Below are 25,195 nucleotides of genomic sequence, written 5' to 3' on the forward strand. Positions count from 1 at the left end.
CATGAAATTAATAATCTCTTTGAGCATCCCTTATAAATTCATGGAAACTAGCTGCTCAACTATGCCTTCTATCCTTCTGTGACTGATCAGTGTGTGTTGCTGCTTCTCTGACCAGGGACAACAGTAAGGCACTTAGTTTTTTTATATTCCATACCACTGCAAATTCCTTTAAGGTATATCATGCTGTCTTCCCAAATATAGTTTGCATCACAAAGCCCTTTTTGTCTTCTGTCACGATCCAGTTTAATATTTGACCTTTTAAAGTTACTAAAGTTCAGCACTGAGCCTTCAAAAGAGCACATGCCTACCAAGGTCCAGCTTGTATCAAAAGGATGATCTCACTTGTCCCCCACAGGAAAATATGCAAGTCATGCAAATGTAGCCAGGAGGATCACAGCTTGAGCTCTGACGCAGAAGATGATCGGAAAATTGGCCGCTTGTTGTCTGACTCCAAGTATTCTACGCTCACTGCCCGGGTGAAAGGTGGCGATGGTGTTCGCATCTACAAAAGGAACCGCATGATCATCACTAATCCTATTGTGTCTCGGAAAGATCCAACGTTTGACACTATAACTTATGAGTGGGCTCCACCAGGACTGACCCAGAAGCTGGTAAGGATTTGCCAGTTGAGTAATATGTTCTCCATTGAGTAACAAATTCCCTGTTGGAAACATTGCCATTAAAGTATTAAAACCTATGGTTTCTCTTGGGGTTAAAGTTCAAGCAATGGTTAGTGTATTGTGAAAACCACATAAGTGCAGAAATAACTTCAGTAGGTTCAGGCTGCAACAATTGGTGGCTTGTGGTAGGCTTGTTTCTTGTTTGGTTTTTCGGGGATGCATATGAGGGGCTAGGTTCACTTACACTAATGTTTCTCCTGGAAATGTATTTTACGAATGTAAAGTCTACCACATTAAGATAGTGAATGCCCAGTAAAATCATTACTGAATGGACAACCTATCTCTGCTGTACATCTGGTTATACTAAACTGTGCATCCCACACAAGTGTTAAGTTGGAAAAACAGGCTAATGTTTCTCAGCTTTCTTCAGGATGGTCATAAGGAAGATGGCATGTTTCAGTTTGTTCCAAAGCTAAATAATTGGGATGCTAATCTTCTATGAATAGATGCCTTGGGTGCTTGCTGTGTTGGTCTGACTCTCCTGAAAATCTAAATGTAAGACCTACTGAAATTCTGGTATGCTTACATGAAGGTGGTTTAATGTGACATATTTCAAGGCTCTGGGTTTTTTCAGCTAACCTTTAAACTGTACTTGACTCCATTTTTCAAAAAACAAGGCCACTATATTAAAGCTGTAAGGACCAATGCAGCATCTACATCTGATGCCTTATTTGCAAATTTCCTGTATGAGTCTAATTAAAAATGAGCCATAGTCTCAACAGTAGATGTGAAATAATCTCCTTTTAAACAGCAGTTTATTTTTTCTTGACCCTTTGAGGCCATCAATAGTGTGGGCTTAATTTGAGGTGCAGTATCTCTCTTCACTAACCAGAAGCAGTCAGTGGTCATTTCCTGATATGTAAATCATAAACTGTTCCTAAATCTCTATAGGATGAAGCATTACTTCCTCTTTAATTCTCTATTGTATAGGCCTCTGGATTAGCTTTCCTAAACTATTTCTGCACAGAGCCAAACTACAACAGCCATTGTAAAAATGGTGTTTACTTTGTGGTTTAAGCTGTAATAGCTTTGGTAGCTTGCTTTAGGTCTTAAAGTAAGTGATAACTGGCTAATAAGAACTATGCATGGAAGTTCCATGTTTTTGCCACTTACAAATATGCAGGAAGAGACAAGTTAATACCGTCCCTTAAAGGCAGACTTCAAAGTTGAGGAAGATGCTTCTTTATAGTACCAACAGAACACTAGACAGCATACAGATAAGAGAGACCAGGTCCCTGCCCTAAAGCCTACAGTTTCAGGCCCTAAGACCATAATAAACACTTGCTCAGACTAAATTCCTGGTTTGCTTACTCATGTGAATAATCCCACTGAATGCAATGTTCTTGCTTGTGTAAAGACTAGCACTTAATACTGCTAACCCAGTCTCATGACAATAAATGATGACTTACATCTGTTTAACAGTTTGCCCCTCTAACCATTGTTGCCCTTGCCCTTCTGCAAATGACTGGAAGTGCAATCATCCCTGTCCAATTGAAATCAACTGCGTCTCCCAGAATGATCAAGCGCCAGATACTACTCTCACAGAAAAGCTTTCTCCTCCTTCCTGTCTTGTCCTGAACCTCTTGGATCCAGAAGTCTTGTCAGAACAGGCTTTTTTTTCATAGAATTCCAGTATCTCCTACTTCCAGCTGGCTTGGAATAGTGAGAAACTAGGCCTCTCAATTACGTCGGTACTTCCAGTCTCTGGAAGCAAGTGCTGATGCATGAAAATAGGGGTAGTGAGCTACAGGAGTTACATGAGGGACAAGTTGAGGAGTTTGGCTAAGAGAGGCATCACTTATACTGGCAAATATCCTACAGAGGCTCTGCATGACCTTCTAATGTTACAGGGTAGAGCGACTGACTTAATACTTTTGTTTAAAAGTTCATTGTCACTCAAAAGGAATGAGGATGGGATTGTCTGAGCACCTGTTTTAGAAATACAGGCGCAAATAAAATCTTAATCATCCATAGATTCTGTCATCTCAAAAGCGGGTACAGAGACTAGGGTTTACAATAGACTAACCATTGTCTGGAATACAAAAATTTCTATAAAGTACTGAATGTTTCAGGGTTCAGATTAAAAATAGGGTGAAATCCTGGCCTCATTAGGGAAGTCTACACTGGAATAAGACCCACCTCATAGCTCTGGCTGGCCCAAGTCAGCTGTCTCAGGCTTGGGCTGCAGCCTGCACTATTGCTGTGTAGAAGTTTGGGTCTGGGCTGGAGCCTGAGCTCTGAGATCCCATGAAGTGGGAGGGTCTCAGAATCTGGGGTCCAGACAGAGCCCAAACGTCTACACAGCAATAGTACAGCCCTACAGCCTGATCCTGAGTCAGCTCACTAGCCCAGCTGAAGATATTTAATTGCTGTGTGGACATACCCATTAGAGCCAATGGGAGTTTCGCTATTGAGTTGAGCGAGATTTCACCCATTTCCCATTTTGTACAGCAGATTGTTTAAAACTTGCTTGTGGGAAACCAGAAACATTCGGCTTCACTTACATATGTAGCTAGTTACAAAACTAGGTTGCTGCTGTGTCCATGCAGAGAGCATGCTATACTGTAATATTTGCCCTAAGCTATTAAGGATGCTATGTAGCCATTCTGTTTTGGTTAAGTAGCACACTCAAGATGTGTAATGTGAATTGAGATTGATAGATACATGAGGGCAAGTTGAAATACAGGACTTGGGATAAATTCAGGGCAAGTAAGAAGGGGCATAACCTAGATAGTGACTGGTCAGTCAGCATCCAGTAGTATACAGGTCATTGCTGCTCGTTAAAGTGTCTTGTGTGCTTCAGTTCTTCTAAAAAATGTTTACTCTAGCTGGTCCTTTGGTAGCTTGAAATCTTTGCACATGGGCTTTATTTTTATGGAACTGAAATGTTTTTGATATCCACCATACATAAACAGAACTTCATGTATTCTGAAGTACAAAGGCCATCCATCCATCCATAAATATCATGGTCCACCTTTAGCAAGTGTAACTATTTTAACAACTATGAAGGTATTCAATACCTGCTTTCTCTGAGAACCAACTATTGCTGAACTCTTCAGGCTTACGTGGCTAGCATGGCAAATGTTTGTAAGTGCTATCTTCCTCTTACCCCCTTCCTTCCTAAAAGGCAAAGGGAATATAAAGAGAAATATCTGGACACAGGTGCCACTGAAACAAACTTCGAGACTGAATGGCTGGACTGTAACTTAAGGAAAAATAAGTGTCATAAGTCAGTAGCTAGGAGCCCTACTGTTATCTGGTGTCCAGTTGTATTTATTTCATAAGGAAACCACTGAAATGACCCCTGTCACATCAGTACTAAAGCTGAGACATTTCTTACAGCTAAATACAGTCTCTAGAGTAGACCCATCAGCTGTTTAACTCAAAAACAAAATTAAGTTTTATGAGTATTTGAGCCAAAAAGGGGTTCTTCACCATCTGAATGGGTAGCTTGTTTGCTTTAAAATCCAATCAGATCACACATTCTTTTCTATGCCCACTATTTGGACTTGGTATATAATGCAATTATGGGAACAAATGAAAACCTTTTAAAATATTTTGGAAGTAAGCTAACCAATAGAAGGACTTTTAGGGGAATTTGAGTGCTCAAATTGCTTTGAGCTATGTGCTCTGGTATTTAAACTGGTATTTAAACATCACACACACACACACACACACACACACACACACACACACACACACACACACACACACACACACACACACACTTCTGAGGGTGTCTTTTCCTCTTCGGATTTAAGCTAGGATGATTTTTTAGGCTGCTCCAAAAATTCTCTACCCTTACTTCTAAATCCTTCTTTGGAGCATAGAAAAATTGCAGGATTCATCAAATCAGGGAGGCATACATGGTATTTATTTCTTAACTAAACTGTCTTCCCTGTTTGGGGAAAAACAGAAAGGTTATTGTTCACTAGAATCGTGCAACTATGTAATCACATTTTTCAATTAAAAATAGAGCACTGTGTTGTAATAGGAGGCCAAGAATCCATCTTATTTGACTGTCTGGCTATTTAATCAAGCAGCTACTACTGGTGGCGTGTTTTCTCTTTTTTTTTTTTTTTTTTTTTTCTTAAAGAACAAATACAGCTGGAATATTTTGTTTAACCAATGTTTGTCTTTCAAAGGTCCCAGGGGAGATAGGAAGCTTGCTTAGGGATCCAGAGAACAATAATGGCAGTTCTCCAAACTAACATGAATTTTTAAGTACACTGCCCAGTTCAGATTTACCAGAAATCCAAATTTCATCATGTTGAAGGCTGGCTATTGAATAGTGCTGCTTGGACTGCACAGCACTGGGGGAGGGTTAGTTTCTATTCATAGAATTAAAATTATTCATTTAGTTTAGGTCTTTACTTAACTTTTAATTCATAGCCATATTGCCCTTTATGGTTCTGAATCTGCCACATGCCTATTGGTAATCATGTTTCAACCAATGCAGTGTAGTAATCCTGTTCAGAGAGGAGAACATTTGGAGAGCCTCCTAGTGGCTGGGCAAGTTGCCTGATCCTAAAGTTCAGACTAAAGAGTTGTAAACTAGATTCTTACAGATGTGGCAGGCTAGGGTGTTCAAAGGGGAACCTTTTTTTTTCTTCTCCCCCTCCCCATGAAAGATTCTGAAACCTTTATCTTAATTTCCAGCATGATTTTGATTTATCAGACATTTTTGTTGTAAAGTCACATTTCCAGTAAACACAAATGTTCATTAACTTTGAACGTTGATAAAAGTTTTGGTTAAATTGATAAACATGACATTTTCATGAAAAATTCTGAACATTAACAATTTTTGTGAAAAGCTTGAAAAAAAGGCCTTTTGGGTCAGGAAGAACCTCTAATTAACCGGCAGTAGTGACTTTTTCCCTTCTGAATACAAAGTGGAAATCTAGGGATTTTTCTTAATATTGTTGTCCTGAAGTGGCTGGCTCAAGAACAGAAGGAAGTTCAGTGCTTGTTTTCAATGAGCTGGCTCTGCGTAAGCAATGAAGTGGGTATCCAAAATCCCAGAGGAAAATGAAGAGAAGAGTTTGTGAACTATCTGAATAAAATAGTCAGGGAGTGAAAATGTTTTAGTCCCAAAGTATCCAAGTGAAGGTAACATAATAAAACATCTTGACTATACATAATAGTAGTAAAAGAAGAATCTCACTCTTATTACCACTGAATCCAATCTTCAGTGATAGGTTGGACTTCTCTGACCTGTTAAGTCACTTAAGCATCTCCTTCATCTGGAAGGGGGAAAGCGCCCTGTATCTGGCCCTGTCTTGAAGATGGCCAATACCTTTCTGTGGCTTAGAAAGGCTTATGAATTTTGCTGTCACTTTTCATTTTCTTTACATTACATTATTTAAAAAAAAATCTCACATCTGGCACTGGAATAAGATGTCTTAGATAGGTATGTTGACATTTATATTGGTCTCACAGCTCTGCTATAGGAGTACATTAGTCTTGCCAAATTCTTATTAAATTCGTTCATTAAGGTGTGCCGGTTTTTGCCTTTTGCTTTTTGTCTTTTTTGTGCTGCAGCTGAACGAGGCCAGCAGATTTTGAGCTGTCTATTCTGTTATCTTTAATATTCTTGGATAAACTGCCTTGACTCTTTTTCCACTCAATAAATGCTTGTGGCAGTATATTCTCACATATTTATTTCATTTCTGTGGAAGCTATGTCTGTGACACATTTAATTGTGCTTAAAGTAGCTGCAGCGTTTCTGTAGCTTGCTTTAGACTTATGACAGATACATATGCATAAAGGTTGGGCCAGTGTTGTTTTTCCTTGTGTGGTCTTCTGTAGAAACTCGTCTTTATTAAGGATCAACATTTTTTAAAGGTGCCTCAACATGATCTTGCGTTTAGTACCCACAGCTTTTTGTAGGCCACTTTAGTGGGACTGTAAATTATCAGGAGCAAAAATCAACACTTTTAAGACCTCCATCTGTCCATTCACAAGGTAAACAGACAGTTTGTCTAAATACCATTGCTTGCAACCACATTTATTTACACTGCCAAAAATGTGGGGTGAAAACCTGGTCTTTGGGGAACTGAATGGGCATTTAACCGTTGACTGATTTCTGTGGGGTCAGGATTTCTCCCATTAGTCTATGGTAAAATCACTTTTTTCTAGTTGAGCTCTGAAATCAGATGGAAATTTCATGGTATTTCTGAATATCTTCTTTTTACTAAAGATAGTTGAGGAGAATCTACATTAAGGGTTTTTTTTTTTTTTTACAACTCTTATTGGCTGTTTAATGTTTGCTACTCTGTGTAAACAACTTCTCTACCCACTTAAGACATACTAAACAGTTAAGTCTTTTTCATTCCATTACTGTTCTATTTGTAAATGCTGACAAAGCAAGACGCAAATCTAATGCAGCTGAATGCTGGTCTTAAAAGTGAATGTCAGGCAGCCAACTGGCTGCTTACTAGCTCTTCACACTAAAGTAGGAAAAAAGGTCTCCAATGGGAAACTCCCTTTCCTTTAAGATCGATGCCACAAATCATTTAAGTGTACAGAAAACATCCTCCTGCAAATGTTAATTCAGCATGGGACAAGATTTGTCATAGGACCAAAAAAGCTATGAATTCAATGACCAACTGGCTACCAAGGGAATCTTCCATCAGATAAACTTTATTCAGAGAGCTGTTTCTTAATTGCCCTCTTTCAAATTCTCTCTCTTTCTATGAAGCTGTTGACTACCATCCATATATGACAAAATCAGTAGTGCAGGAATGGTGGTGGTCATCTGTTTCAAAGCTGTCAGTTCAGTAGTCACCCAACTTCTTATTGGCATATAGGTTTATCTAGAGGTGACCGGGGGGGGGGGGGGAAAAATCTTGCCCCCCCCCCCCCCCCCCCCCCCACACACAATTTGTTGCTTGGCTTATACTGAATGTGCTCACACAGACTGAGTGTGCTCAGTAACACTGCTGAAGCCAGCTGCCCTCACTCTGCCCCCACATCGGGAGGCATGGGTAGTCTCTGGGTTTTCCTCTTATACAATGGATAAAATGAAGGATCATCTGCCAATGTACAGCTTGGAGTAATTTGCTTGTAACATCTTTCTTAAAAACTAACCAAAACTCATTTTAACATCTCGCGCACTTGCTGTGTGCAATTCTTGAGCTTTATAAGCTGTCGGTTTTGGTTATACAATGCTATAGACTCCCCTCTTGACTCTCCCAGTTGTAACGGCTGGACGCCACCTGGCTGTTGGCAGCCGCTTCGTACAATCACTCAGCAATAGGAAGGAAGTCTCCTGACGCATACTCGGTATTGGTTGTAGCCTTTTACCTAAAATATGCCCGCAGGAGCACTTTCAACCTAGAACATTTAGGACCTACTGTACTCAAGAAGAAACCATTATTCAAAAAAATCTAGGCATGCCAGCTTTCCGCAAGCTGAGAGAATACATGGGTTCAAAGAATTCATTTTCTTGTTAGTAAGCACTGTCTTTTTAAATCTAAAAGGATTTTCTCTGCAGCTAGACACTGGCTGCAAACAGATGTAAGCCTCTTGACAGACTCCTAGCATGGTGGGGATAGAAAACTGGCTTTTCTGGGTGGCGTGGTTTTTCTTTCTTTCTATCCATGCTTAACAAGCCACTGGATGCTGAGTGAGAGGGGCATGGATATGCAACCTGGAATTTTGATGTCCTGCTAATTTTGCTAAATAAGGTCCTGATGCAACTCCCAACTAAGTCATTTGGAGTTGGATGGGACCCATAAGTGGGTAGCTGCTTTCTGCACTAGCTGAGGCTTTCAATGGTAGCCCTCATGGAGCATACTGTAGTGATCTGATGGGGCCTGGGTGAATGGGTGGCAAAGCCTGAATCGGAGAGGAATGATTTGTCATTCTGACCAAATGTGGATGGGATAAAGCTCTTCTGGCCAACAATTTTTTTTTCAATATCTAGGAACAGCTGAGAGCCCAAAAGCCATCCTCAATGCAAATGATATGAATAAAATTATATAGACATGGCACATATCAACCCTGATGCCCTCCCCCTCCCCTCCATTTTAGAAGGGGAAAATTGACTGACTTTAATACAATACACACTACTCTAGCTGGCTTAATATTAAATACTGATGTGGTTATGCACAAAGGTGTATCGACTGGTCTGTTCCCTTCTAGTTGCTTAGACATAATTGAGCTGATCACACACTTCAAACTTCTTCTAATAGCTCATCTGAAGCTAAAGATTAAGGGACAACTCTCTACTTGAGTGGATTTTTTTAAAATTACCAGAGACGCTTGTATTAGGCAAACAGCTTTTTGAAAAAATCTCTCATGGCAACCAAAGACATTGATTAGAATGGCTTGTTTATGTAGCCTAGAACTTTTTTTTTTTTTTTTTTTTTTTAAATGCTAGGAAGGGGCTTCTGAAGGAAGTCTATTAAAATAGAAGATGTGTAGACTCAGATAATTACACAGGCTTATCCAGACCTATTAGAGTTGGACAGGCTATTTAGATGACTGTGTGAGCCAGGTATATTGGGATGGGCACAAGAATGTGGCCTAAAAGTTCTAGCACTGCAACTGGCCAGCCTGGTGACCTTGGGTAACTTGGCATTTTACAAATGGGGATCATGACAATTTTGTAAAGTGCTTTGACTCCTATAGATGAAACACGTTCTATAAGAGCTAGATATAATACTATATATGTTATAAGATCATATTTCCACTCCTGGTCACACTGAGGATATGTGAGTTGAGATTAAAATATCAGGTTGGCTGATCTCTCTAGGTCAGGGGTCGGCAACCTACGGCACGCGTGCCAAACACGGCACGCGATCCAATTTTGAGTAGCACCAGCTCCCTGCCGCGGTCCCGGCCCTCAGCCCCACCGCTCTCCCCTGCGGGGAGCCAGCAGCTCTGCAGCAGCCAAGCTTCCCCCCTCCCCCTCTTCTTCCCCCAGCGTGGTGCTTTCCTGCCCCTCCTCCTCTCCGTCCCTGCGCCAATCAGCTGATGGCCCTAGGGAGGGGGAAGAGTGGCAGTGTGCACACAACTCTGTAGAGCAGGCAGAGAGAGGTAGGGTCAGAGCCTGGGGGAAGGGGGTGGAACAGGGCATATCCCTTCCAGCCCCCTGCCGTGAGCCGCTCAGGGCAGGGGGCTGGGAGCACCCCCACGAGCCGAGCACCCCAGCCTTCTGCCCTGCACCCCCCCCACACCCTCCAGCCCTCTGCCCTGAACCCCCCCACACCCCAACACACACCCGGCCTTCTGCCCTGCACCCCCAGCCCTTTGACCTGACCCTTGAACCCCCCACACCCAGCCTTCTGCCCTGCACACCCACACACCTCCAGCCTTCTGTCCTGATCCCTGAACCCCCCACACACACTCCAGCCTTCTGCACTGAACACCCTCCCCCAGCCCTCTGCCCTGACCCCTGAAACACTCCCTCCTCCCCCCCAGGTCTGGGGTCCCGGCCATAGGCCCTGCTCAACCTGCTGCTGGCCTAGGTGAACAGAACCTCAGGCTGGCAGTGAGCTGAGCAGGCTGGTGGTGTAAGATCAGCATTTTAATTTAATTTTAAATTATGCTTCTTAAACATTTTGAAAACCTTGTTTACTTCACATACAGTGGTTTTAGTTATATAATATAGACTTATAGAAACAGACCTTCTAAAAACGTTAAAATGTATTACTGGCACGCGAAACCTTAAATTAGAGTGAATAAATGAAGACTCGGCACACCACTTCTGAAAGGTTGCCGACCCCTGCTCTAGGTATTTATAGAGCTGGTTTGAAAAACAGGAAGGGGGGGGGGGAATCAAACGTTTGACACTTTCCTGTCTCTCATCCAAATTTTATTTGAAATTTGAAAAATTTTGACCAGCTCTGCCTTCGAAACCTCAAAAGTTCAGCCTACATTTTATTTTCATCTGAACATGTTCATCCATCTCAACTCTAAAATTATTAAGTATACACACAGAGCTAGTACTTCTATGTAGGAACCTCTTTAAGAATATTGATTTCTTCCTTCTCCCTGCATCAGGCTATACAGTACATGGAACTGATTCCAAAGGATATGCAACCAGTTGCCGGCACGGAAGGGGCATCCTATCGTCGTAGGCAGTTAATGAGGCAGCTCCCCATTTATGACCAGGACTCTTCCCACTGCCATGGCCTTGCTGAAAGTGAGATAAAGCTTATGGAAGATTTTGTAAAGAAATACAAAAGTGATGCTCTGGGAGTTGGTGAAGTTGCACTTCCTGGCCAAGGTGGCAGTGCCAAGGAGGAAGGGAAGCAGCATGACAAAAATGCAGCTGCAAGTAAACTGCCCATTTCAACCAACGGAGCCCTGAGTGATGCACCAATGGGAGTGGAGTATGTAAGTGTCTTTTTACTTCTATGAAGTTCTTCTGGATGCTGACGTTACTGCATGTTGATGAGTTCCCATTGCCCAAACACCTTTCAAAAGCACTCAGTGTTGGCCCAACCCTGCTCTCATTGAAAGTAGTGTTCGGAAACGCTATTTCACTAGGAGGGTGGTGAAGCACTGGAATGGGTTACCTAGAGAGGTGGTGGAATCTCCATCCTTAGAGGTTTTTAAGGCCCGGCTTGACAAAGCCCTAGCTGGGATGATTTAGTTGGTGTTGGTCCTGCTTTGATCAGAGTATTGGACTAGATGACCTCATGAGGTCTCTTCCAAACCTAATATTCTATGATTCTGAGTGTTCACCCAACATTGATCATGTCTTAAAAGCTGAGTACCTACATTTAATCATATGGAAAAAAGCAGCCTTGTTTTCATTACCTGCAGCTCCTATTGACTTCAGTGAGAGTTATGGGGTTCTCAGCCCCTTTAAAAATCAGACACAAGCTGTCTCAAGTTGGGCATGAGAAAATGAGGCACACGCACAGTTGGCGGCTTTATTTTACTACACCTATAAATTACTGAATAATTCAATTGGGTCTTCAACCCAAATAAAAGTAAAAATAACTTAAATAATAGCAGGCAGCATTATATTTGAACATAATGCTTTGAACACGTAACGGTGGAGGTGCTCTGCACTGAAGTTACATGAGCAGTTATTTTTAGATATTTCACAGGTTTATGATTTAATACATCTGGAATCCATCATCCATAGATGTGCACAGCTGGGATTGAAAAATGCATTTCCGAAAGTATCCAGATTCTTTACCAGTCTTTTGTGCTCGGAGAATATAAATCTAATGTAACATAAGGTTTAAAAGGGGTCTTAGGTGGTCAGCGTGATCATTCCAAGAAATGCCTGTCATAAAATATATTAATTGAGCTGGAAACCTATTTCATGCTGAAACTTGCCAAGATAACTTCAATGATTGATTTTAAAGCTGAAAAACTAAGGTGTGAATTTTTAAGGCAATATTTTCTTGTAATTATTATACTGCGATTGTAGCATGTCAAGTGCAGTCACTTTTCATTCCCTATCAAGTAAAGACATTTTAACTTTCTCTTTGTCCATGTCGACTAGTATGTAACTAGTCTTCAGAGTCTGGAATACACCTAAAGCTGGGTGAAGAATCACAAACTAAAAAATTTAGTATCTGAAAAAGGAAGACTTCCATTAAACTCATTTATAAAAGCCATCTTGGCACAAAGAGCTTATTTAGACTGGAAGTTTGTCCTTCCAAGCAAATACATAACTGTGGTATTATTCTTCCAAGAACTTGAAGCTTTATTTTTGTTCAGGCACCAGCTGAAAACTGAAATTGTTTCAAAAATAGCACCAATGTCTCTCTCTTGTAATTAAGGTATCACATAGCTGAACTTTGAGGCACCGCTGTAAAATTCCACAGCAGGCTTTGCCATACCAAAGAGTAACTGCACATTTCCCAGTCTAACAAGGGCACCCATTTTAGTATGATTTGATGCAGTAATTAACACAGCTGAACTGGCCTGAGTGGATAGGATCTCAAAAGCTGCATGTGTTAATGTCCTAAATTATACTAGCTTTCCTAGAACTGCACAGGAATGAATCCTGAAAAAGTCATTCTCTTAGAGAATCAGACCCCCTTTGTCTGTTTTTCTGTAGCTTTCTATAATCACTTGTATGAAGTGGGTGTAAAAAATTCTACCAGTTTTTCACAGAAGTGTAAATGGGCAAGAAAAGTAGAATTAGGCCAGACCGAGATCAGGGCTGGCTCAGCCAATACTGAGATTCCTGCAACGCCAATGCTAATATGACTATTACTCTTCATTCTCCAGTGCCACATGATGTGCTAAACAAGCTGCTCCTTGACAAGAGCTATGTGGTGACATTAACTTGCGTCCTGGTCCTCTCTCACTGCCTTTGTTGGAGCATATCATAGATTCCTCCCTCTTCCTGTCCACACCAACTCACATTTCTCCTTACTCTCAACACAGAAACATGCACACCCAGTACTGGGCGCACACTGTATTTTTCTTGCCTCTAAAAGTAGCATGGATGAGGGAAGGAGGCTGTGGACTATGGCCATAATTCTGCACTTTGATTCAATGGCTTTATACTAGCAAGCTTCTCATACTCCAGTGACATTATACCTGTAAAAGAGCTAAGAGTTGGGCCTTGAATCTTGGGAATTGCAGTTTGGGGGCAAGGCAAGCCTGTGGCTTTGCGGGTGGTTGGGGGTCCCAAATTTGTTTGAAATTGCCTGGAAGACAAATCTTTGTCTTTTGTGCCAGGCTCCCATTCAGTCATGAATAATTCCCTGATTCTTCTTAAAGACTAAGAAGGGATGGCAGCTATGCACCGGGCTGCAATTCAAATCCTGTCCCATTTGTCCAGGCTAAGATGCGTCTTTGTATTTTATTCCTTGAAGAGCCAGGCCAAGAGTGCAGCAAATGGTATTCTACAGCATTTACCTTTCAATTAGTGAGTAGCCAAAACAATGGGGGAGATCTGAACAAAATACAGAAAAAGCTGACTGAGAATGAATTTAAAGTTGCTTTAATGCAGGCAGAGAATGAAGTAAAAGGGATGTAAAGATACTAGCAATGCTAAAACTTAGAGCAAACTTTTATTTGTCATTTAGACCGTTATCGCTCTAGAGCCAAGTATGGCTATTATCTAATGCCACCATCTTCTGTGCATCTCCCAAAATCATAAAGTGTAAGCCTAAATATTGCAACATCTTCACTGCATAGACTGACTTCTTTTTGTCTGTGGGATCTCTCGTTTCTCCCCTCCCTACCACTGCTTCTGCTAGGAGGTTTCAATAAAATCTGTTAAGCAATCTCCATGCCATCTGAAGCTGGCCTCAGAGAAGGGGGAATGTTTCATCTGTGGTCTTGGGAATTACCAGGACAGTAAGCTATACTTGCCAGTTTCCTGACACCCAAGATAATAGGTAGAGGATGGCGAGGTCACAGAGTTTCCAGTCATTGAAGATATGAAAGTCAAGGTTGAGGGAGGAGGCCAGTCTTGTTACAAAATGTGAAATGGTAGGGTGTACTATTTGGGGTTTTTCTTGAAATTCACTTCGGCAGCATTTTGCTTGTTTTCTGTACAGATGGTACAGACTCAGGTGTATCCAAAGGAAAGGTTTGCATGAATCCCAGCAGCCGATTTTTTCACCGGGGCCTAATTCAAACTGACTTTGCTGTCAAGGAGATCAGATTGAAGTACAGAACTAAAACCTTGTGCAAGATGCTCACAGCTTTGCATTGTGACAACAGTAACTACATGGGACCATTCCAGTTCATTTATCCGTGCAGTATTTGGTCTCCCCTTGACAAACCCCTTCATATTAATTGCATGTATCAATTGGCGAATACCTCCCTAATACCAATCTTGAAAGTGCTGTTGCACACTCAGGCAGCTGTTTCCTGTTGAAATCAAAGTGTATAAAGCAAAACTTATTGGATCAGTGTAATTCTCTCCCTAAGAAAGGGAGCTGATCTCAACCACTGCGGCTGTACTTTTTTCTGCTATGGGGAGGAGTTCCGTAGCTCTACCAGTACTGTGCTCCTACTCAATATCTCCTGTGAGACAAACTAGTTTTCTGTCAGGCAGAAAACAGACTATTTCTGACCCACCCAGTCTCAATAAATGTTCCAGTATTGCAGCCAGCATGTTGGAATCAAACAAACCAAACAGCTAAGCAGTCAATCAAAATTAGCCACAGTTCCAAATAGTTTGAGGCCAGCAGCAGTCTAATAAATATTCAGTGGTAGCACAGACATATTGAAAAAGAAAAACGTAGCTTCAACTGTGGAAACTTCAGTTGTAAAAGAGCTTTGAGAATGACTGGCTCTTTTGAGAGGTCAAGTTCTGAAACAATTCAATATGGAGGAAGAGGGTAGCATTCAGTTACCACCAGTTACTACAGGTGGTAGTCAGCAAATGAAGAATTCACTCATCCCCAGAGAAATGGAGCTCTAAGATGAGTGCCTTATTATGATCCTACTAAAATGTGCAAAAGAGTTCCATCTACCACAAGGAAGAATAAGTGGAAATATTACTGTTTGATGCTTAGTGAAGACTGAATAATTGCCATAAGAGGGAACAGAGAAACAAGTTCTGAGTGTTTTTATTGGCAAGAAACATGAGCTTGAACCCAGGGAGAGGTTTTTTTTTGCTTGTTAATGCTGTGGTTTAATAGTTAGATCTCCCAAAATCAGCAGAGTTGGAATGGGTCAGTTCTTGGAGATCTCCTCTGAGGCAGCACGCAAGCTCCAGGTTGCTGCTGAATATGATGGTGAATTCACTCGATGGCCCTCTTCTCCCTGAGCCAGGCCAGAACCAGTGCCCCTAGACTGATATAGTGGGTTACAGTGAAGTTTCCAGTGTTCAGATGGTATGTAAAACCCATTCATTTAAAGAATCCATCATATTTTTTGCAAGGACAGAGATGCTAAGTCTGATGTTCTGGCCAAAATCCAAGTTAAATGATGATTCTCCCTGGCACTTTCAAGTGCAGAAGTTATGCTTCACTTTCCCTTTATAAAAAATGTGGCTGATGCAAAATATCTGTTTACCATTCTGGAGATGGATGAGTGAGCCCTTCTAATGTTTGTGTGAATATTTTAGTGTTTTGGAACCCTTCAGGGTGAAAGGAATTGTAGAAATTTGACTGACATCCTTCCATTCCTGTATAAAAATTGCATGGGATGCCAAGTCAGGTCATATCTGTTCAGTTGTGTGGCCTTGCATGTCCAACATTCTGCTGTCCTCACTGGCTAAGATGGAGCAGAGCAGGATATTTGAACTCTGCAACACCATGGTCATGTTCCTAGCAGTGCTGCCCACACAGACTTCCCCCAGGGTGTCTTAAAGCTGCAAAGGGACAGTTACCATCATTCAGATCCACAGAACAGTAATTGGTATGTTTAGCAGCAGTGTTATTCTGAATCTATTTCCCCATGTTAAGTATCCTCACACCTTTTTGTCAACTGTCTGAAATGGGCCATCTTGATTATCACTACAAAAGTATTTTTTCTCCTGCTGATAATAGCTCATCTTAATTAATTAGCCTCTTAGAGTTGGTATGGCAACTTCCACCTTTTCATGTTCTGTATGTGTATATATATATATATATATATCCTTACTATATGTTCCAGTCTATGCATCTGATGAAGTGGGCTGTAGCTCACGAAAGTTTATGCTCAAATTTGTTAGTCTCTAAGGTGCCACAAGTACTTCTGTTCTTTTTGAGTAATTGTTATGTGTTGCTCTGCAGCAGAACGTACTGGGGTTTGGATATGTTTTGCTTTGAGATTCTTGTTAGAGCATGAAACCGGAGTAAATCTATGTAAACTGAACCTGGGGAGGGATAAGGTTTGTACAAACCCTTAGAGGAAAAACATTTGCAGGGCTCTGCTTTTGTTACATCATCACCACCACCTTTTCTATATGACTGCATGAGGAAGCATTAACAATGAAATGTGACGCTTCAGAATTCTGTCAAAAGAACTGAAGCCTGGAATGGTTCACTCCTTAATCTGTATGTTGGGAATAAACAGTGTTCCTCCTATTCCTTAAGAATGTTCATTTTGTCAAGGATGATCAGCCACTGTTTCAACAAAGGGCACATATTAACCCCTGGGTACATAGGGTAGGTGTGCTTGTAGTGGAGGGGTGAAGGAACTAGTCGGGAATCTATCTGCATTGCTATTCAGATATAAGCACTTTCTCACAACTATAACCAAGGAAGGAGGCAGCAGCATGATGTTGCAAGCTTACATGCCACATGCTGGAAATGTTTGATTCTGGAAAAAACGTTAGTACAGCAGAGTGCTCTGCTATAAAAGGGAGGGATGAAGACAATGCTGGGCAGTCAAGGGATGTGCTCATCTCAAAATAGTCTTTTCAATACTTGAGACTTGATTAAATCTGGTGGGTTCCTTTCTGTCGGGAATGAAGTGGGAGGCATGAGATGAATATCCAGAGAAGAGATGGCTATTACTCCAACTTTCTACTTGGTTGGGTGGTGGAATTGTTAGCAAGGCACTCTGAGGAACACACCCTCCCCCCCCATTTTCAGATTATGTGCCCGCGTTTAGATTATCTAGATCTTTGGAAGTAAAGTCAAATGTTAAACAACTTAATATTTTTTTGTTTAAATTATATAATTGCAGTCTACAAGGCTGCCTCTCTGAACCTGGAACATGATCAAACCACATGAGTCCTGCCCCTCTGCCCACACCCCTTCTCCAACCACAGGACTCTCTGATTGTCAGAGCTTCCAGCAACTGTCACTCTGTACACAATGTTGGGAAAAGCTTTCTGTCTTCTGGTGCCCAACAGCTAGAGACACACACAAACGAAATGGCTGTTTGCTGTAAACATGAGTTGGAGTCTTGAATTTTAATTCCTAACTTCTGATCCTCCACAACTCTTGCCACACTAAACTCTGTGAAATAGTTAGTGGGAGAGTTTCTCAGTGAAACAATTAATCAGGCAGAGTAATTTTAAATCGCAACATGTGTGAGACAAGTTGCTTAAGCAGTACATCTTGTTTTGATGAAACTTTAACCAGTGCTTCAAAGACTGCTGGTAGAAAATTGCCTTACAGCCAAAGGCTGTGCTGGATGAAATTCCAGCTGCCACTTAAAGCATTTCGTTTGATGACTGAAACTAAAATGCTGATCAAGTGCAGACTCAGCAGCTACAAGGCAGACTCTGTCCATCCAAAATTGTAAAATGGGAACATAAAGGGCAACCTGTCAGCCACAATAAAGTCTGTTTTTTGGCTGTAGAGAAGAGGGGTGTGTGTGTTGGTTTGTTTTTTTTTTTTTTTTCCCCCCCAAATGTGTTTTTAAAATGATTGCAGGATTTCCCATTGTGGACTATAAAATAAATAAATCCAACCAATCCTAATTGTAGTATGAGCTCACAGATCTCCCCAAGTACCTGCAGGTAGCTTTCACTTCCCATCCTTTTGTGGACATGTGGCGTCTAATTATCTTACCTTGGTGTAAATGAAGGGTAACACCACTGATGTCCATGAAGCTACACCTGTTTTAAACCAGTGTATGTGAAAGGAGAACCAGGCTCTTAATCTCTCAACATCTGCACAAAATTACACCTGTTAAGACATGCTGAATTTTTTGTTCTGAGTTACAGGATGTCATGTAAATGTAAAATCAAAACTGATCAACTCTGTAGATGACCTGCAGATTGGGGGAGTGGTAAATAATGAAGAGGCCAAGTCACTGATAAAGAGCAATCCAGATTGTGCTTGTGCCCAATTTACCAATCTGTTTCACTAGGGCCAAGTTTTAGGTCAGGCCCTTAAGAACAAAGACTGTAGGCTGCATTTAACTCAAATTTATCAAAGAGAAGATTAAGGAGTGACTTGATCAGTCCATAAGTACCTACACGAGGAACAGAAATTTGATAATAGAGGGCTCTTCAATCTAGCAGACCAAGATATAATACTACCCCATGGCTAGAAGCTGAAGTTAGACTAATTCAGACTGGAAACAAGGTGCAAATCTTTAACAGTGAAAGTAACTTTATTATTGGAACAACTTATCAAGAACTGTGGCGGATTCTCCATCACTGGAAAGCTTTAAATAAAGATTGCATATCTTTCTAGAAGACCTGCTGTAGTTCAATCAGGAATTAATTCAGGCAAGTCCTATGGCCCAGCTATGTGGATGTCAGACTAGATTATTACAATATCTTGCAGCCTGTGAAACAATGTTAAAAATCTGATTATTTTTTCTCATCAGAAGGTTACAGGGCCAGATCTTTAGTTGATGGGGAAATTCGTGTAGCTCCATTGACTTCAGCTGGGGTAAGTTGACACAACTCCTCTGAATCACTGGCCCTCAGTTCTCATCCTGGGGTAGCAAGTCTTTAATCCTTTTCATTGGACAACTTTGCAGCACTGCTTGCATGGCTCCTTGAGACTGGTTTCTACTTTTTACTTCTTGGTCATTTCCTCCAAAGAAAAATATTACCGCAACTGGCTCCTTTCCTCAGCTCTTCCAACTATTCTTGCTGAGAGTAAGGGGCAGGGGGAAACAACTTAAGCCTAAATTATGCAGCTAAACCAATACCTAAATTGGACATTTTTTATACAAGAATTCATACGTGTTCTGCTGTTAGGCCACTGATGGTTTAAAAACAAGAGATCTTAATCCTCCTACTGCCAGGCATAAGCTGATTATCAGGCTGAGCCTGAGACCAGAAAGTGTTCCCCTCTTGGTATATTATTGAACAATTAGCAGCATTCCTGTCTAATTACTGCTTCCCCTGGTATATCTAAAAGTCCTCCGTGTTGGAGACAAGATGGACTGTTAGGCTAGATGGATTATTGTACTAGTCCACCATGGCAGTTATCCGTCAGTACTTACCAACTGTATAAGTAAGAATATAAGATTAAAAAAAAGCCATAAATCAGGAATTCCTTTTAAAAAAGCCACTAAAATATGCAAAATTCTTAATCATGAATATGCCTTGTATTTACAGCAGGTTTGATTGCCATATGAATTGCAGAAAGTATTCTTGTCCAGCAGAGGGTATGAACTACCTGGGCAGTCCTCCTCTCTTTTCTCCCCCACACAGTCAATAATCTATTCTCTATTCTAGTGCTGCGAGAACTGCAAACAGGTGGTGCCTACAGACTGCCCTGTGGTGTACGTGGACAGAGCGGGCTACAATCGCCAGTGGCACCCAGGCTGTTTTGTATGCTACAAGTGTTCTGAACCTCTGGTTGACCTGATCTACTTCTGGAAGAACGGTGCGGTTTGGTGTGGGCGCCATTACTGTGAGAGTATAAGGCCACGCTGTGCAGCTTGTGATGAGGTAGGGCTGATTCCCTGCTGCAATTCTGCTACCCCTAGGAAGACAGGCTTTCTTGGACCTTGTGCAAAGAGACCTGTGGGGCCTCCTACTCTTCTATGTTCCTCCATCTCTGTATACCCAGGAAACTCTCTTCTAGCTGCATCCTGCTTATTTGTGGGGTTTCCTTCCTCCCATGCATGCTTTGTGTGTCTGTGTGTTGCAGGGGGAGGTGTTTGCACACACATGCACCCCTGTTTGAGGTTCTGTGGACCTGGTTATCTTCCTACACGAATCAAGAGGCTCAAATACCATATGTGGAAGGTAGTTAGAGAATTTTGTTCTCTGATGCTTTCCACTGGCTCTAGAAATGTCAAGGACAAGAAATCTGGCTGGTGAGTTGGATGTGCAGTATAGGGCTACTAGAAGAGCGAGGTCTCCATGCAGTTAGATAGCAGTAAGGGTTATGAATTGGAATGGGCTTCATATGCTGTTCCTTTCATTGAAACAGGCACTTGTGGTTTAAATACCTTTTAATTTTTCAGGGGGTCTGAAGAGCCGGTATTTGAATCAGGATTAGAGTGAAGATGAGGTTCATGGTATAGGGCTGGGTTTCAGGTATGGAGTCGACAGTGCAGAAAATGTTGATCTGGTTGTGTTATATTTCTTGCCAACAAAGGCATAATCTTGCAAGTTTCCATCATCTCGTGCCAAAATCTCCTCACAAGGGCAACCATTCTTGTGAGATTTTGCTCATATTAAAAAGAGCTAATATTTCTCCTCTGGCTTTTGGATCTGGCCTAGAAGCAAAATCACTGGATAGACTCAGACTCTGATCCAGAGATTTAATCTCCAATTTGAAGTGGTTCAGGTCTGAGATCCTAGTTTGGGGCTATTTAATTATTAAGAAGCTTTGTCAAAAAAAGTCAACTGCTGTTGTCTCTATTGAATGTGGCATTTCTTAAAAGGTCCTGGATAATGGTCTCATTGAAATGTAATCCAGTATCTTGAAGGTAGACTATGTAATTGTGTTCTCATGGGACCCTATATCTATTATGGGCTTGTCTACACTTACCGGAGGATCAGCGCTGTGGCGATGGATGAATCGGCAGTCGATTTAGCGGGTTCAGTGAAGACCTGCTAAATCAACCACTGATTGCTCTCCTGTCGACTCCTGTATTCCACTGGATTGAGAACAGTAAGGGGAGTCGACGGGAGACGCTCTCCCGTCGACATTGCATAGTGTGGACCCCGCGGTAAGTAGATCTAAGCTACATCAACTTGAGTTACGCTATTAACGTAACTCAAATTTGCATAGCTTAGATCGACTTTCATGCATAGCGTAGACAAGGCCATCTCATGAAGAGATACAAATGGTGAGATGCTTTTAGAGAGCGGCTCTGATACAAGTTGCACACATTTTCTACAAACAGTTTAAAAGACGTTGAAGTATTGGCATTAAAGAATTGCAGTATTGCAGGGGGAAAGTCCTGCCTCAATGCAGGGTAGAGAGCTGACATTACCCCCATTTATTATTCCTAATAGGGAGCAATCAGCTCATTTTGTGATCATCCTACTATTTTGGGGTGGGGGGCAGGCTCATTTTCTAACTCCACTGGCGCAAATCTAGAGTAACGTCATTTTACTCAGTGTAGATACACTGGATTTACATTAGTGTAGCAGAGCTGAATTTTCCCCTTTATTTGCATTTAAAAATCTGTGGGATTTTTTTTTCAAAGCGACATGTAAATGGTCTGTGGCTTTGGTTTCACCATCAAGAATGATCCAATACTCTTTGCTTACAAGTTCTCCTAAGAACAGCTTCCATATCTAATAGAGACCAGTAAATGTGCTCATTTGTTTGTTTTTGTGCTCCAACTTGGCAAACTCCCTTTGCTCACCCAATGAAGGGTGATGGTTGGTGTGCATGAGGAAAAACTACGGCAATAAACAGATGTATTTGTTTACTTCCACAGATAATATTCTCAGCGGACTACCAGCAAGCTGAAGGGCTGACCTGGCACAAGAAACACTTTACCTGCCTGGTGTGCGAGACCCTGCTGACTGGCAAATCCTTCAGCCTGGATAAAGCCAAGCTTCTATGTACAACTTGCAGTAAAACCAAACATCCGTAAACACCCAATAGCTTGAGAATCCAAAGTCTGCTCTCATAGATCCAAGTTAGAATTGGTGTAAATTGACAAATATGTGGAAAGGGTTGGAGGGGGAAAATCACTTTGTTTCGCTCAAACTAGAGTCTGGCGGTTCACTGTCAGGCAACTAGAAACCAATTCCCCCCACCATAAACCCTTAAATTGAAGGAAAATAACCCTTTGGGGAGGAAACAAAAAGGAAATTCACGTGCTAGGGGACAAGGAGATCTCTGGTCTCTTACTGGGAAAGAATTGCACTAACGCACTGGCATAAGTCGTTTCTGGGAGATCAAATCCACTAGGCTAAACCTTGTGATTAGCATGTGACTAATCTGAACCCAAGAAATCCAGAAACATGCAGACTTTTGGTTCAACTGTAAGATCTTGCTGCATCCTTTTTATAATGACACATTTCAAAAGCCCTTTTCTGGCATACTAAACCTATGGTCAATAACTAGTTTTATGGAGTACGTGTATTCATAGAAAACTAGCAATTTGTACTAAATCAATAGATTCAAGGAATTAAATTAACCTAAGAAATTGTTGTGGGTAGGAAAATTGTATCCATTGTGGAAATAAGCAGGCTTTTCCTTGTTGGTGTATAATGTCCCACTTTTTCACTGTAATTTTGGCATATTAATTGCCTGCAAGAATTTGGTTGCAGGTAGATTATTGCAGTCCTCCTGTGAGCCATGTTTATCTAGGCTGATGGCAGAATGGAGTGATTATAAGGGCAATTGACTAATCCCACTATTTAATTGGAATTTTGATATGATGAAAAATTCCTGAAAATTCTTAGACTTGTAGCCCCAAGGCTACAGGCTTTAACCTCATACTCACCTCTCATCCCCTTTTATAGTTAGTGAATTTCTGGGGAGAGGCGTGGTATTAATGGGAGTAGTAATGGGATGGCCTGAACAGTGGGATTTATTTGGATTTGTGTACCATTGGTTTTTGGTCTAGCAGTCTCACGGAAACCAACTTTCTCATCAGAACAGTCTTGGTTCTTGCTGTGCCTGATACATTAGGATAACATTTTAATGCTCCCACCCAAGAAACTGAAAAAGGATTCTTAATTTCCAGACCCTCCCAATCCTCTTATCAATTCCCTAAGTCCATCTGATTCTGGTAATAGATAAAAAGAACATCCAAATGGTACAGATGGGTATAAGCCTGGTTTTCTATATTATATACCCAAATTACTCGCTAAAGAGAACTGTAATCGTTTGCAACAATATTTCCATGCTAGATATGTAAAATGCTTGGGATTGCTGGCTAAACTTTCTTTAAACTATAGAAGATATGTCTGTCTTTCAGCCAGACTAGGTATAACTGCATGCTGAGTGTGAACAATTTCTGTAATATTACTGAAAACGAAAATGTGGTGAATTTGAACATGCAACAAACATATTGGCATAAGCAGTTGAAAGCTGGATGCACATATCCGGTTCCCAGTTCTTCACACCTTATTGCAGGCACAACTGCACAGGCAGTCACACCGCATGGGTGTACATTCTACATGTTCCAAGTGAAACCTAAGTTTACTCAAATCCAACTTCACACCTGAAAAGGAGAACATCTGCCAATATAGATGAATCAACATAAGCCTATATCTGGGAATAGGGGTGGGAATGGATAAATCCACATAGGGAGGTCTGTAAAAACATAATGGGGACTCTTATGACGCACATAATAAAGGTTCTGTTATGAATGCCGCTGACTTAGTTGACATGTTTATAATTGGTATTCCTGGACATGCTTGGACATTTAAAAATAAAACCCTACCTCCAGGACTGATGTAGTATCATCAAAAGTTTTGAAGTTATGCTGATGGTAATAGTCATGGGAACAGTGAAAATGCATCATTTGTGGAGTAGCTACAGTATGCATATTTCGGGGGTTGCCTGTGGCCATTTTGTCAATCTGACTCATCTCTGATTCAGCTACTTATAAATCACTTTAAAATGTGTTGACTCCAAGTTACAGTAGGAATTGTTAAGCTCTATCTGAATGAATAGCTTTGGATACAAGTAGTCAATGATCGTTGAAAGTTAGCAATGTATGAATGGAAAATAAAAACCAATGGCTTCATTTTACTGCACCCTTCATGTCCTTTATAGTATCCTGAATTATTGCTGCCCAATGTATGTGAACTATCTAAAATCCATCTGATATTTAAAAAAAACCTCAAAACAATGTACTTCTGTACCTTAAACGATTAAGAAGGGTAAAAAGCACACACTGCATGCAATCGGTGGTGACAATAGCCTGAATCATGTAGAGAATACTCTTTCAATAAAGAAAGTAGCAGCCAGACAGCATTTAATGACAGGTATTCACTTTCCATTTGTGCACAAAGCATGCTATGTTGTAGCCAAATCACTTCATAAGAGGGAAATATGAAAAAAGAATGTGTTGAAGAAACCTACAAATCACATGCAATGAGCCAATAAAACATTGAGTTCTTTTTAAATGTAGCAAATATCACTCTTGCCATGAATACAGTACATCTTTAGTCTACCCCCTACAGAGTAATTGGTTTCTTCTTTTGCTTCAAGTAAACCGGCTGCTTATTCCTTGCATTATATTTGCTTTGAGATGGACACAGAAGCAATAGGCGCCTAAAGCCAACGATATTCAGGACAAGTTCAGATTTCATCTAAAAATGTCTCTGCTACTGCAGTTCATAAAGAGATTGTGTAAGGTAATCTTCCTCTTTTAAAATAATAAAACCTGCTCAGCTCAGCGTGAACATGAGGTGGAACAAATTGTTCTTGTTTTGTTATTTCAAAAGACACTGCTTGGTGGTAATATGTATAAATGTCAGAGCCGATGAAGGCAGAACACTGGTGCCTTCAAGTCAGAGAACTTCAGAATCGTAGTGAAACTGTGGGAAGAAAACATCTTTTCAGATATTTTGCTGGCAGTAACTTCATTTTCTTTTGTGTACAGTTTGTCCTGCCTGGGGCCTGACTGACCTTGGTTACACTGGTTTTGTACTTGTGTGGCTTCACTGACTTCTAGCCTGATTTTTCCATTGTGCCACAGTCCCTTTGAACTAGCACAAAGAAGCAGTAAACTTGGGGGATCCAGCCACTTGATAGTCCTATGTGGCATAAAACCAGCTTAATGATTCTAGGTAACACCTCTGCCCG

At 41.1% G+C, this 25,195-nt stretch overlaps 1 protein-coding gene across 1 annotated transcript in view; it reads left to right on the forward strand.

Moving 5' to 3' along the window:
• Positions 1 to 22,928, forward strand: part of LMCD1 (LIM and cysteine rich domains 1) — a 62,679-nt gene extending 39,751 nt beyond the window's left edge. The window contains exons 3-6 of the mRNA XM_024217114.2: positions 356 to 611; positions 10,689 to 11,024; positions 19,696 to 19,911; positions 21,864 to 22,928. Of these exons, the coding sequence (XP_024072882.1) occupies positions 356 to 611; positions 10,689 to 11,024; positions 19,696 to 19,911; positions 21,864 to 22,022 (967 nt within the window). The 3' untranslated portion in view covers positions 22,023 to 22,928. The remainder of the gene's footprint in view (positions 1 to 355; positions 612 to 10,688; positions 11,025 to 19,695; positions 19,912 to 21,863) is intronic.
• Positions 22,929 to 25,195: the final 2,267 nt, after the last annotated feature.

This window comes from Terrapene carolina, unplaced genomic scaffold, assembly GCF_002925995.2.
Source record: "Terrapene carolina triunguis isolate 2854851 unplaced genomic scaffold, T_m_triunguis-2.0 Scaffold89, whole genome shotgun sequence".
Taxonomy (NCBI): Eukaryota; Metazoa; Chordata; order Testudines; family Emydidae; genus Terrapene; species Terrapene triunguis.